The sequence below is a fragment of the Aplysia californica genome, unplaced genomic scaffold (assembly GCF_000002075.1).
Source record: "Aplysia californica isolate F4 #8 unplaced genomic scaffold, AplCal3.0 scaffold00355, whole genome shotgun sequence".
In the NCBI taxonomy this organism is placed as follows: Eukaryota; Metazoa; Mollusca; class Gastropoda; order Aplysiida; family Aplysiidae; genus Aplysia; species Aplysia californica.
Window position 1 is genome coordinate 496,737 of NW_004797625.1, and position 13,924 is coordinate 510,660.

Consider the following 13,924-nt stretch of genomic DNA (forward strand, 5'->3'; position numbering starts at 1 on the left):
AGACACCCTGACTAGGAGTCCTTGACGTGATACTTCAGGATTTAAAAAAAATAATGTTCACACACACACACACGCACACACACTCAGAGGGCGCATACATGCAGATATATTTATGGACACCCGTAGACAAAACAATTTTAAAGTCAGCTTGGCAGTCACTTTGGTGATTTGTCATTGATCCCAATTTTTTTCACAGAATCCCAATTATTTCCCCCCTGAGATCCTGATTTTTAGATTTCATAGAGTGGCAGGTCTACAGTGTTTAGTACTTTAAACCAATAGGGGGCGGGGGGGTGGTCATGGGGACACGCTGCTTTGACGTTGAAAAAAATCCCCTCTTTTTTACCCCATAGTTTGTTTTTTTCCAGTGATGTTTGAAATTTTCTTGAAAATGATTAATTTGCGACAGTTATAGCACAGTGGCCTTATGTGTAATCCACAGCAAAAACTACTGCCGTTTTTACCCTAAGCAGTGCATCTGTGTGTGGGAAGGAAAGTAAAAATTTACCAAATTAATAGTTCTTGGATATATAATATGACATATAAAATCTAAATCTAGGGGCAGTGTCAGGCAGTGTATGTCCAAGGCAGTGTCTCATGGTGTTGCATGGCAGAGTTCATCCCTGTCACTGTTAAAAAAACAAAACATGAATTGCTGTAATTTTAATTTTTTGTTAAATCTTCAGGTCCTTGATGTTGAGAGGTAGACCATTGAAGCAGCTGTACTAAGTGATGTCAAGTTACCCTAATTACTAATACAATGATGTCTGGAAAAGGTGTAAAGAAAAAAGAATTGCCCGCCACCTCCACTGATGTTTATGATTTAGAGCAGCAGTTTGTCTTGAGGCTTCCTTCGGTATGTTGATTTTTTTCTAAAGGCGTGTTGTAGGGGGTTCACCACCAACATAAAGAGCTTGAAAGTGAAAGAGAAAAAAGCAATTGTTGAGTCAATATAATAATATAATTATATATATGTTACAAGTCAGTTATTATTACAGTCTTTTAAGTTTGGAATGTCACTAAATGTCATTTTCCTTAATTACAATAATTTCTTTTTTGCATAAATTTATTTTTACCTCTAGATGAAACTGGCTCCTGTTCATGTTGTATTTTGTCTTTAAAGTTAAGACTAAGAGGTCAAACTGCTGTAAACATCCAAGATCAATCGTAAAGCTACTTCAGGTACCTTTCAGTTTAAAATGATAGGGTTCTGTGAGCGAGCAACATTAAATTATACTTCTTCGGTTGCTGTTAAGTATTATCTCCTGACACAGCACAAATTAATTATAATGGACTGAGACGGATTTATGCCTTTTATACTACACTTGTTATCTTTATTCTGATAGGTAATGATTGATTTGATCATTTACTGAATAAACACTGATTTCTGTCTTTTTTATCTTTGAAGTAGACATAATGTGGAGCAATGTCATTGGAAGTGTTTTGGTGGGTGCTCTTTTATATTTATGTAAACAAAAATGATTTCTATTTGGTTTAACTCTCCCAGCCCTAACACCGATAATATCGCTATGCGCGCACAATGCTCCAACAATCCTAATGACGACAGAATTGGTTAGGAAAATTTCACTCTTGTGACCGAAAACACTTCTTTTGTGTGAAGCAGACCATAGTCTAATTGAAAGAGAGTAATATTTTTTCTTTTGAAACAGACTGACCAGAAGTGCAAGCCCAAATTTGGAACAAAGAAAGCTATATTAGTGAACCATGTGAGGGGGTGCAATATTTGAATGCAATTCCTTTCTTCCCTTTTTGTCTCTGTATATGGACCTTTTTCCATTGAGTAGTGCATAAAAATATGACATATTGTGCTTTCAAATTTTCAATACACTATTACACACAAGTAAAGGTTTGAATCAAATGTGTGCCAAATTTGGGTAGGATATGTTAAAATTTAGTTGGGTTTTTTTTTTCAATTTTTCAAAAAGTGGTTAAAATCTCTTGGGAGAGCTGACAACCCGGAAGTGTAGGCCTTGGGTTGAGTGAGTTAAAGGCCCCACAGTTTGTCATTATAGGTATTACAGTGACATAAGTGTTTGCTCTTTCAGGATGCTGCAGCAATGCTTCATGAAGACCTTAAGGACACATCAACTGTACAGCTAAAAGATAAGCTCAGCATTGAGATGGACCCAGACATGAGACATGGAAGAGTCAGATACGGTCCAGATATTTTCTTTGCAAAGGTGAGAAGTTTATCTTAAATGGAGATGCTATTTTTAGCACTGTGACGTAAGCGTCAAGAAAAATAAGCACTATAACTCCTTTTCTCCGACTAGCCACTCACAGCGGAACCGCTGTGCCGATGAGCCACTGGCCCCTTGGTGATGAAGAGTAAAGCTTTTGTGTGGTTGCTCCTCCTATCAATGTTTTGTCAATATTCTATTTCTCATTCTAATTTGTTCTAGGTGGAATGTGGTCATCATGCTGCTCCCTTGTGGTCACCATGCCTGTTAAACAAAACATCTGAGATCCTTGTGCCTTCCTGGCCAACAGCCTTAACACTTTGTCGCCTCATCACACCGATCGGCAACGTTTACCTCCCAGTTTCTTTTTACTACATGAGCCTTATGATGGCAAAGTGTTAAAGTCTATGAGAGTTGTACGTGTTCAACCCATTGATGACTGAATTGAGAAGGAGAATGTGTATTAATTGTCGAACAGTTTGTATTTGTCCTTCCACAAGATTCATGTTTTGTAGAATAATAATAATAATAAATGACATTTATATAGCGCTCAACCCCGAATAAAGTACACAGATTCTTTCACTGTGCTGTCAGTGAAGAAAGATTTTTTCAGCAAAAAGTTTTTTGAGACCTGTAGTTTTTGTCCGTGGCCTATACCCTAGTGCAAGGTGAGAAAGGCAATGATGATGACAAATTTGTTGAAATAGTCTCATAGACTTACTTAAGATGCTAATGTACCTAATGTTTAAGTGGAGGAGTAGCATAATTTATAATTTGCTTAAAAAGTGACAGAAAATGGCAATGAAATCTGAAATCAGTAGGGAATTTTTTAGAGCGTGAAACAGACTTTCTTGGTGGTCTGGCTTTCAGTATGTACGTTGACTGTCCCTTGACCTCTTTTGTGTTGGCTCATTCATGCTTAATTTCTCTCTTTTATCTCTTCCGGTACACTTTACTGACCTCTGACTGTTTTATGACCACCACAATGAGTTTTTCTAGCATCATTTATTAATAATGTCACTTGTTATCTGTTCTTTCCCTTGTTTGCTTGTGGGGGGTCTTTTGGGTTTTTTTTATGTGGGTTGTTGGCGGGTGCTCTGGTGTGGTTTGCTCCTTCTTTCCTATCAAACTATCGTCTGTGTCTCCCCTCCTTTTTTATGTTTGTTACTCCCTTGTAACACCTCTAATCTTCGGCACTTATATGACCTTATTATGTTGCAAGTGCTGTAAAACGCTTACTAATACTAAAACTTTTTTGTATTTTTAAAACTGGAATGAGTTTACTGCAGGATTAGCAAAACATTGGTATCAGCACAGGACCAATTGAAGCTTAGTTCCTCTGAACTCTTTTATGAGCTCAATAGGCATATTTGATTCATCTGGCAAAAAAAGCACCTCTTATTATAAAACTCAATTGGATCTTCTCTTCTCTTGTACAGCTTCTTGATCTTCCATCCATCATTGAGTCTCTGAAGACCCTTGACAAGAAAACTTTTTACAAGACCTCTGATGTGTGTCAGGTAAATTGCCTATTTCATTTTTGGATAATTGGGTTTTGTAGCATGTACAGAAACACTGTCCCTACTTGTATAGATGTGAGAATGCTAATTATATGCAGACTGGTGCACAGTTTTATCAGATAAGGAGTTGTGATTGCTTCCTAGCTTTGTTAGCTTTTCTGTAGGGGCAATATGTTCAGTGAAGACAATTGTGGGCTTTGTTATATAAAGTAAAGGAAACGTTGGTAGTTGTAGTATGGGTTAAAGCCTCTGTTTATGTGGGGTTGACTCTTTGTGGATTAACAGTTTGTTGGCTAGTGCAGATACAGATGACTTTTGGACAACTTGTATGGTTGGACTACTAAACGTTTGTTCTGTAAACCACCAGTCTTCATACTGTATACCTGTTAATCATCAACATACATATTTGTAATTTCCGTTTTCCCTAAAATGTGGATGACTTAACAGACATATTATAATGATAGCACATAATGCTTTCAAATTCCCATCTGCTGTATAAGAAAAGTAACTAGATAGAGAGGTATAGCAAAAACAGTTTCAGTTGGTAAAGAAAACTTTTAGGAATGCAGAGTTTTTTAGAAATAATTTTTGTTACCTTTTGTAAGGTCATTTTTTTGTAATTATGAAATTTCAGATGTTGGTGTGTAAAACAGAGGAGGACTGGACTCAAGATGAAAATGAAAGCCCCAGAAAGAAAGACAAAGACAAGAAATATGCATGGAATCATGGACGTATGTTTGGGTTATGCCTTTGTCATTTGCAAAACCAATTTATTATCACAACATTTGTGCTATTTTCAGGGTTGCCCATCATTATGAATTTGGCAGAATTATTATGTTTTTTCCCCTCAATGTTACGAAAATACAACCGTAACACCCCTGATTTGAATTTTTAAAAATCTATTTGCCATTTGGCTACCCCAAACCATTCCCATCTTAAGTGGAGTATGAGGAAGAAAAACAATTAGACCCCGACAGTCTACGTCATGTGCAGCTGTCTAACTTGAACACCTGTGCATAGAGCCCTTGTTGCCACTCAGTGCCACTTTCCCCTAAGAAAGACATTAGTTGTGCCATAACCATGAGTACAGAAAACATTTGTTTGACAAGGTGTCCGAAAGTTCCTGCGCTTTTGTGAAGTGGATGATGGCATAGGCAATGAGAGAATTTTTTTTTTAAACCCCAAAAACGGATGAATGTTTGGAACTTGGAAAAATCAGCTTTCAGAGTGCAGCATGGTGTGTAGTGAGGCACAATCAGGATCAAAGGCTTGTGGCACGTTCTGTCGTTCCCTTTGTAAGAAACCAAAGCTGTTGTTCTATTTCTAAGAAAGCAAAGTGTCTACAAAAGTATGGATAGCTTGCTTGACTTATCTGAAGTTTTCGTTATTGCTGATGCCATAGTTTTCGACTGGATTCTGACTTGTTTAAAACGTGTACCATTTAAACGGCCATGCAAATCATGAGATCTCCATGTCAATAAAAGGTCTTTTTAAAGCGGTAAGTGAGGATTGATTTGTAACTTGAGTTTTATCTGTTGTTTGACTTCATGATGTCTTTTGTTTTCTGTTCAGTTACCCTGCCCTTGAAGAATGTAAGGAAGAGAAGATTCCGCAAGACTTTGAAAAAAAAGGTGAGATACAGAGATCAATGTGCCTCAGGTTATTAAAAATGCAAAAGGGATGTTATGGATTTAAAGGGAAAAGCAGCTGTTTTGTTATATATCTATATTCATAAACCCTATCTGTGAAGAATGTCAGGGAAAATATTTAGGTAAGGAGTAAAAAGACGGAGCTTTTAAAGAGGACACGCAAACAAATATTTGAATGGTCTTTCACTTCATTTTATGCATTGCTCTACAAATTGTGCACTGAGAGCAGAAATATCTGTCTCCTGGATTAGTTTGAAAATGTTCAAAATCTGTATTAGTTCCAAGATAAGAAAAGTAATGTATGATTAAAAATAGTTAATTTCATTGGTATCCATTTGACACCTTTTCCTGGAAACTTTTACCATAATGCATACCTCATGTCCTGTCCCCAGTACATGGAACAGCCAGAAATAGAAAAGGAAGTGAAGCGGCTGTTCCGATATGACGCTGAAGCTATTGATGTGAAGTATGAGATCATTGTTGACGATGAGAAATCTTTATCTGATTCTGGGACGTCACAGGTTTGTTAAGGATATGACTGTTGAATGTCTCGATCTTTACGACATATATTTGATGTTGGTTTATACTTTTTTCAGAGGATGTAGCACTAAACAACATGTTCCTTTTTTTTAACCATCAGAACTTTTTGCTGGTATTGGTATGTTGTGAAAAATATACAGTGGAAACCTGATATAACATATATATATATGGTGGGAGTAGAGAAAATGTCCTGTTATATCCGATCCCTGTTAAATCAGAAATGCAAGGAAAGTAAGCATTTGTTGACTAATCCAGCTGTACTTATTCATGGGTAGATGCCATTGCCACAAGTACCCACGAACAGGGGTTTGGCACCAACTGTCTCCTTGCTTCTTGGTCCACAGCATCTTCATCGGGTAGTCTCATCTTCTTTCGGTCCAGAGCAAACTTACCATTGGAGTATGCTGCCACTATCTTCTCTCTATCCTTGATAATGGTGTGAATCGACCCTTGTGGAATGTCGAACTGACAACAAATCTCTGCCAGTGGAGCTTGCTTTTTGTCAACAGCCTGGATTATTTCGTACTTTTTGTCAATTGAAAGGCATTTTCTCTTGCGCTTGACCGTTGGTGACATATTACTCGTGCGTGTTGCTAGGTTTCGGGCTAGATCGATGGCTGCAGCACACCGCAGCCCTCTCTCGCTTCACACGCTGCGTGTGCTCGCAGTGGCATGGCTTGCGTGGGCTTGCTCCATCACAGCGTTCTCTCTCTCTTTCTCTCTCTCTCTCTCTCTCTCTCTCTCTCTCTCTCTTTCTCTCTCTCTCTCCCTCTCTCCCTCTCTCCCTCTCTCCCTGCTATAACCGGTTGGGCTCCGATGAGGCCCTGTTATTGCCGATAACTTTTAATAGAGACAAAGAGTAGGAAAAAACAGGGATTTTTAAAATCCCTATTATTACCGGATCCCCGTTATTACCGGGCCTGTTATATATGGTTTCCACTGTAATGGTTTACTTTCATAGAGTATCACTCATCAATTAAGTCTTCCCACTTTCATTGAGGTTTATTACCCAGCTCCCAATTTGCTCCATTTAGAGCTCCGTTTTCATTTTGTTAACTGCTAATTAATTGCCTAATGTTCTTAAACAGCATATACTCAAACTATGGTTAGTGAGAGCTTTGGAAAGAGAGAGATGTAGTTTGTCAACATATTTCAGCCATGACAAAATATTGTGCTATTCCCACAGACCCTGGATGCGTCTGCCTCTGTTTCCACCTCTCAGGCTCACCTGACTCGAACGGAGACTAGTGCTTCTATGGATGTTGGTAAGGACTTTCATTTATTGTTCTCAAAAGGATGGGTGTTTTTAGAAAATTTATCTTCATTCTGTACGTTAAATATTTTCTTTAACAAAAAATGTCGCATGACTCTTTCGTATAATAAAACTCAACGAAACTGTTTTGTTAAACACTCAGTTTCTCTCAACCTAAAGTGTCGATGAAAACAAAAGCTTACATCAGATGCCAGATAATTGGTGCCATTTGCTGTTATGCAGCTGGTGTGGCAACTTACCTACTGGCAAAGTGATCTCATGATTGAACGTGAAGGGGTGCTCGTCAGAAAAGGAGAGAGAGAAACCTTGTGTGTTTGTGTCTGTGCACAAGTGCATGTGTGTGTGTGAGTGCATTCATGCATGCATAGAATTGGGTGGTTGGCAGGTGCTCTGGTGTGGTTTGCTCTTTCTTTCCTATCAAACATCTATCGTCCTTATCTCACCTCATTTTTTGTGTATGTTACTCTCTTATAATAGCCTACATCTATTCTTCGGCACTTATATGACATTATTATGTTGCAAGTGCCGTAAAACTCGTACTAAAACATAGAATGAAAGCTGAAATCGCTGACATAGACAAGCCCAACCATCACTACCCTTGCTTGTCTTGCTGTTGTCTTTAACCAGTCAGCCAGTGGCCCTGGCTTTCTGATTCTAGGAGTACTTGTGTGCTGTGGTGAGGTATCTGAGGGCAACAGTGCATGTTCAGAACTTGGGATAATAACTTCTTTCACTGAGTCTGAGGTTACCCATTTAATGGATTTATTTGCCGACTGTTGCACCAATATTCTAATAAATATATAAAGAATTTGGCTTCTCAACTGTTTTTATTTTAGTGTGGTGTCTATGGATGCAAAGGTTGCTGACACACACTGTTTTTTTTGACAGCTCAAGTTTACAGCTGTGCAGTGTGTCTCTCCAGGCATAAGTTCTGGTTTTGTAGCTTAATTAATTGTGCCCTCTTGTGTTATTCATTCTTTCTGAAACTTTCTCCGTCAAAATGCAGTAAAAAGTCATCATCAAATTTTCTGCACAGTAACCCTCTGTAAGGCTATATCAACATACTAATTACACTTGTCGTTTTACTGCATTTGACCGTTAAGTCATTTAGCTGCATTTGTCAGTTAAGCTTTACATAGACAGGAGGAAGGGTAGAGATGCTCTCCTTAGTCTTGGGGTAATATATTTTCATGAGAATACAGATTTTCTTCTTCAGACTGCAGTAGCGGAAATTGCAGTAATGTTATTCAAATTTTTTGACTCATCTTGCTCTCCCAGTCATCTTCAGTTAGGATGTTCTAGATTTATCATGTCCACGGAGGATGTGCTATAATTAACTTTGTAGCCAAAGTCTAATCTCTTCTCCAGAGCAGTAGCATGCTCTGTGCTTCATACGCTTTATGAGTTATAGAAAAAGAAATAAATATTTGGTTTTTTTTCCTCCACAGCATCATTTTTTGGTGAGCTCAGCTCTTCAGAGGAGGAAGAAGAAGAGGACAAAGATGTCAATATTATGGACAGTGGTGAGGATGAGTCCAGGGGGCCAACGACTCCGAGGAGAAACTTTGACCAAAGTATGTCAGAGAGCCAAGACACGGGAATGAATGACACTGTAACAGGTAAAACAGTCGTGCCTCAGTCTGTCAAATTTTGAATCTCACTTCTTCTATCCTTGAATCACACAGGTGGATATATGGTATAACCTGTCCAGGACTACCACCCATGGCCAAGGAGAAAAGTGGTCATTTTAGACAGGTGGTCCTCGTAGACAGTGTCATTATAATATAAGGGAAAAAATGCAAGGTGGGAAGCTGTTATTTGTACAGGTGGTTGTCTTGGACAGGTGATTGTTACAGCAGTTTCAACTGTAATTTGCACTTGTGCACTTGGTTACAGGAGTGATTCCTACTTAGGTTTTAAAAAAATATTTCTTGCTTCGCCCTACTTCTTTTTGTCCTCTTTCAATTTCTTTTGCTGAGTATTTGTAACAAAGTTGACGTTGCCGTTGCAGCTGAACTTCAGGAGAAATTAAAGGAGTTGGTGAAACAGTTGGAAGAGATCCGGGAGAGGAGAAGTCATCAGGAAGACCAGCTGGCCACTCAAGAGGAGGACACGCTCAAGGTACTTTTATCTATTCTGTGAGCGTGTGGTTTGCCGATGCTCTAGTGTGGTTTGCTCCTTCTTTCCTATCAAACATCTGTCGTTCTAATCTCTCCTCCTTTTTTTGTGTTTGTAGTTTGTTACTCTCTTGTAACATCTCTAATCTTCAGCACTTATTATATGACCTTGTTGTGTTGCAAGTGCAGTAAAACTCGTACTAAAACTAAAACATCTATTTTGTGCTGGTGGTTTGTACATACAGTAATGGAAAGGTACCTGTGGTGTGCTTTCTAGGAAGCTGGGAATGTTTCTGAGTGCTATGAGGTCTGCTAGAGTCATAATATAGATTGTAAACTGCATAGAGTTTTGCTGTTGAGGGGGAATGTGTTAAAACAGATGCTAGTTATTCATTATTTGTTTTAGCGATTGAGCTCTTCGCCATCCCCTTCACGAGGTGTAAGTTTGATTCCTCTGTGTGTGTGTGTCGCACTGTGGTGGATTCTGTTTCTATAGAGTATCTCCTTTTTGCTCAGTCTGTTAACCTTCACAGTCGGGGTCTAGGCAGCCTGCCAATTATGAGTAAATGATGTGAGCTGTGATGTTGGGGGAGGAAAACATGTCCTACTATGATTACAACTGAAAGGTAATGGGGATCAGTTCTTTCTCTTATTTCTTTCTGTGTGTTTAGGCTGTTGGGCTCACAACTGAAAAGTCATGAGTTTAAACCCCATTTTGGCCTGACGTTGTGTCCTTGGGAAAGACACTTGACACAAATTTTCCTCGCTTAACCCAGGTGGGAGTTGGTACCAAGTTATGTACAGCAAAAGATCTTGTGAGCTTGTTTGTGCTTGAGGACTTAATCAGCTGCTAGCACTGTATGCTTCCTGAGAAATCAAAAATGTTTTATGAGTGTTCCAGGGTCTTTTCGGATAAAGCACATATAGATTGCTGTTGAGTGGAAATGTGAGCTGTACCAATGTTATTTATTGAGGGTTTCTTGTTTTTTTTTAAAGTGTGCTTTCTAGTGCACACAATAGTGTCAGAGCAGGGACTGACGAGGTCTATAGCCATAAGATTTGGATGATAAGTTCAGCAATCTTTACCTTCAGCCATCAAATTTCACATGTGCCGTTGATCTGCAAAACAATGATGATGATGATAATTGCATTATATAGCACATATCCATGCTCAAGAGCATGCTCTATGCACTTTACAACTATTATTACCCCAGCAGACCCCCTGAGAACACTCAGAAATATTCTCGGCTTTCGCGGAAGCATACAGTGCAAGCCCTGGATTTCACGCGCTCAAACACTATCAAACTCACAAGATCGTTCACTGTCTTTCGCCGGGTACCCTTTTCCACCTGGGTGAAATGAGGAAAATTTGTGCAAAGTGCCTTTCCCAAGGACACAACATCGGGCCCCTGACGAGATTCGAACCCACGACCTTACGGTTGCGAGTCCAAGAGCCTAACCATGAGGCCACCGACGCCACGAAACAAGCTGATTGTATGTGGTAAATACAGGCTGAAAGAACAGGAGGTATTAGAATATTAAACAGTGTAGTGACCCATGACTGCAGGAAGAATTTTCCATAGAGCCATAGTAACTGTTCAACATTTGTAGCTCTCTTGTTGTTTTGTTATTCTACTTTGCTTTCTTTGTGATTTCCTGTTCAGGATGAGATGCAGGAGGCCTTCAACAAACTGGTTCAGGAAGAAAATGAAAAGGAGAGAGAGGTAGGTGCAGTTTTATTTGAGTCTCATATTGTTCAGACCAGGTTAGGTTATTTACAGTCTCCAGTATTTTGAGGTAATTAAATAAAAGTGACCCCTGATATAGAGGTAAAGTAGCTTGAAATGGGGGGGGGGGGTAAACTTTATTTTTCCCCAGCTTTGTTTGATCTTGCTTGATATATTATAATATATATTACAATTGTTCTTAACAATGTTTCTATGATTAATCTTTGTTTGAAATATATCCAATCTTTAATTCTGTGGGTGGTTGGCGGGTGGTCTGGTGTGGTCTGCTCCTTCTTTGCTATCAAACATCTATCGTCCTTATCTCCCCTCCTTCTTTTTTATGTTTGTTACTCTCTTGTAAAACATATAATTTTCTGGCGCTCGTATGACCTTATGCAGTTGCGAGCGCCGTAAAACCTCTACTAAAACAAACAAATCTTTAATTCTGCACCGGAGGAAGGGACAGGGGACAAAAACATCCAACAAAATTTTTAAAAAACTGAATACAGTGGAACATGGGCAACTTGAATTTGTCGGGGGTTGGAAATAGTGTTCGAGATTTCCGCAATTCGTCATGGCCTTGAAAGTCCCAAATATTAAGAAATGCAGAGAAAATCAAGATAGGTAAAAAAAGAACATTAAAACAATTAACGTGATTAGCTCCTTAATGAACGTGTTGATGGTGAAAGCAAGAAGATGAATGAAAGTGGAAAGCAGAAGATGTCACATGTGCACAGCCAACTCCTACGTCATTCCTTTCCCCTCATTTCATTGGCTTACAGAAAGTTACGCCAAATGCCATCCGCACCTCACGCGTCCCACTGCATGATTGCATGCGTGGCAAGCCAGTCACACGGTGCGGTCAGCATCACTCCCCACCCAACTCCTCTTCCCTGTCCCTCCTTCCTTCAGACTCTCGTGGCAAGACAAGGGCCACGTTTTGGCTGTAACAATAACAAAGAAACACCTACCCACGCCCAGAAAGGCTGTAAAGCCTGGTCTTTAGTTGAGAATGAGAAGTGGATTTGTTCAAGATTCGAGTGTTGCTTGTTCTGAGTGTTCGAGAACTCCGTGAAGTCAATACAAAGGAAACATAGTGACTGAAACGGGACCGAGCATTATGTTCAAGATACCCGAGAATTCATGATTTTCGTGTTTGAGATTCGTGGACTCTACTGTAATTGCATGCATATATCGATGCTGAACGAGGTCCAGGACCCCATGCTTCTTCAGTATTACCCATGTCACTTTATTGTGTGCATTGCAGAAGGTCAGGCTTGGTGTTCATCTGATTTGTTTTGTTGTCGCACTGCCAATGGAAACTGTCCTGCAGTTTGGCACAGTTTGTAGCTAGTACCTCTTTTATGTAAGTGTACTCTCTTTCTAATAACTTCTAAACTTTGCTCTTTGGAGGTGTCTATAAGCATACATTAACTTTAAGATTTAATGTTGTATGTGGTTTTGCTTAAATCAAGATGAAAATGACTCATAATTTTTAAGTTTCTTGTGTTTTTTATATGTTTGAACATTAATGATTCGTGATTCTCTCAGTGTTAGTAATAAGGAATTGTTTTATCATTCATATTTCAGTTGGAGATACTGTCAGCAATGTTGAATCAGTGAAGCGTTCTACAAGAGTAAAGCATCAAAGGAAGGACCAGATCTCTAGCTGTGTTACTGATTCTAAAATACAGTTGTTTTTGTCAATACAAGGAAAATAAACTTTGGAAAATAGGTATATAGATATATCGAAGCTATAGCAATATTTGTCATGAGGTTCTGGTCTATTGAAATTAACAGTCATAAGTATTTTATTGCGATTTTTATGGAGTGTCTCCATCTGTCTGCTGGGATATTGTATCCCTCACAGTCAGGGTCAAGGTAGCCTGTCATTTTAATGATCTGAGCTGTGATGTCGGGGAGTAAAACATTTACTATTAAAATTGTGAGGCATTGTGATGAAATCAGGTGCTCGTCAAAATAATGAAACAAAAGAAAAAGGGATTTTACTAAAGGTTTGGCAATTTCTATGGAATTTTTTATTTGTAGCACTTGCAAGACAAATAAGCCATAATTATGTGTCATGACGTGATGGAATCTGGTGATCGTCAATTTTTGGACATGTGGAGTTATTGGTATCATCTTAAATCGTGTTCAGTTGTCTTGCTAAAAAATGCCCATCTATCTTGAATAGAAGTCAAGATATTTGAGATTGAAGAAGACGGTGTCGCCTGGTTTCAAAAGTAGAATTAGCGAGAAAATGGCCGCCAAAGTTTGGTTATTTCCGTAGCTTGATAGTCTGTGAACACTGAAAACTTACATTTTGTGTGCCTTTAATCAACGTTTTTCAGTCAAATCTACCCAGAAATGTGTTCTTAATTGGATAACAATGGTGTTATTGTTAAGCCAAAAAACATAAATTCGATAAAAATTGCCAAAATGCCAGTTTCTTCAATTTCATTATTTTGACATACGCCTGATTTCACCATGCTGCCTCACATATATAAGTACTGGAGATTAGAGTAGAGGAGTTAATATAGAATAACATGAAAAGAAGAGAAGGAGGAGATAATTGCTATAAATGCTTAATAGGAATGAAAGAAGGAGCAAACCACACCAGGGCACCTGCCAACCACCCACACACTGAGTGAGTGAACTGAATTTGATACAAATGATAAATTTATAGAGTTATAGTAGCTCTTGTTGTGTATGGGACGTGTGACTGTGAGTACCAAAAATGAGAATGTTTCATTTACTATACTGTCATTGTCTGGTTATGCATTCGTGTGAATACTTGCATGTGCCCTGTGGTTTTTATGAGCGTGGTTTTTTTTTGTTCTCGGATGTGTACTTTTACTGCACTATAATTCTTGTATGTGTGTGTAATGTGTGCTTTG

At 38.7% G+C, this 13,924-nt stretch overlaps 1 protein-coding gene across 3 annotated transcripts in view; it reads left to right on the forward strand.

Moving 5' to 3' along the window:
* The window catches only part of LOC101853102 (transcription initiation factor TFIID subunit 7), an 18,144-nt gene extending 5,364 nt beyond the window's left edge, over positions 1-12,780 (forward strand). For all 3 annotated transcript variants that reach the window (XM_005103027.3, XM_035970990.1, XM_005103028.3), the window contains exons 2-12: positions 687-856; positions 2,067-2,201; positions 3,641-3,721; positions 4,356-4,452; positions 5,294-5,352; positions 5,763-5,891; positions 7,097-7,175; positions 8,632-8,802; positions 9,195-9,304; positions 10,965-11,024; positions 12,618-12,780. In XM_005103027.3, coding sequence (XP_005103084.1) covers positions 761-856; positions 2,067-2,201; positions 3,641-3,721; positions 4,356-4,452; positions 5,294-5,352; positions 5,763-5,891; positions 7,097-7,175; positions 8,632-8,802; positions 9,195-9,304; positions 10,965-11,024; positions 12,618-12,650 — 1,050 coding nt within the window. In that variant the 5' untranslated portion in view covers positions 687-760 and the 3' untranslated portion in view covers positions 12,651-12,780. The remainder of the gene's footprint in view (positions 1-686; positions 857-2,066; positions 2,202-3,640; positions 3,722-4,355; positions 4,453-5,293; positions 5,353-5,762; positions 5,892-7,096; positions 7,176-8,631; positions 8,803-9,194; positions 9,305-10,964; positions 11,025-12,617) is intronic.
* The last annotated feature ends 1,144 nt before the right edge of the window (positions 12,781-13,924 follow it).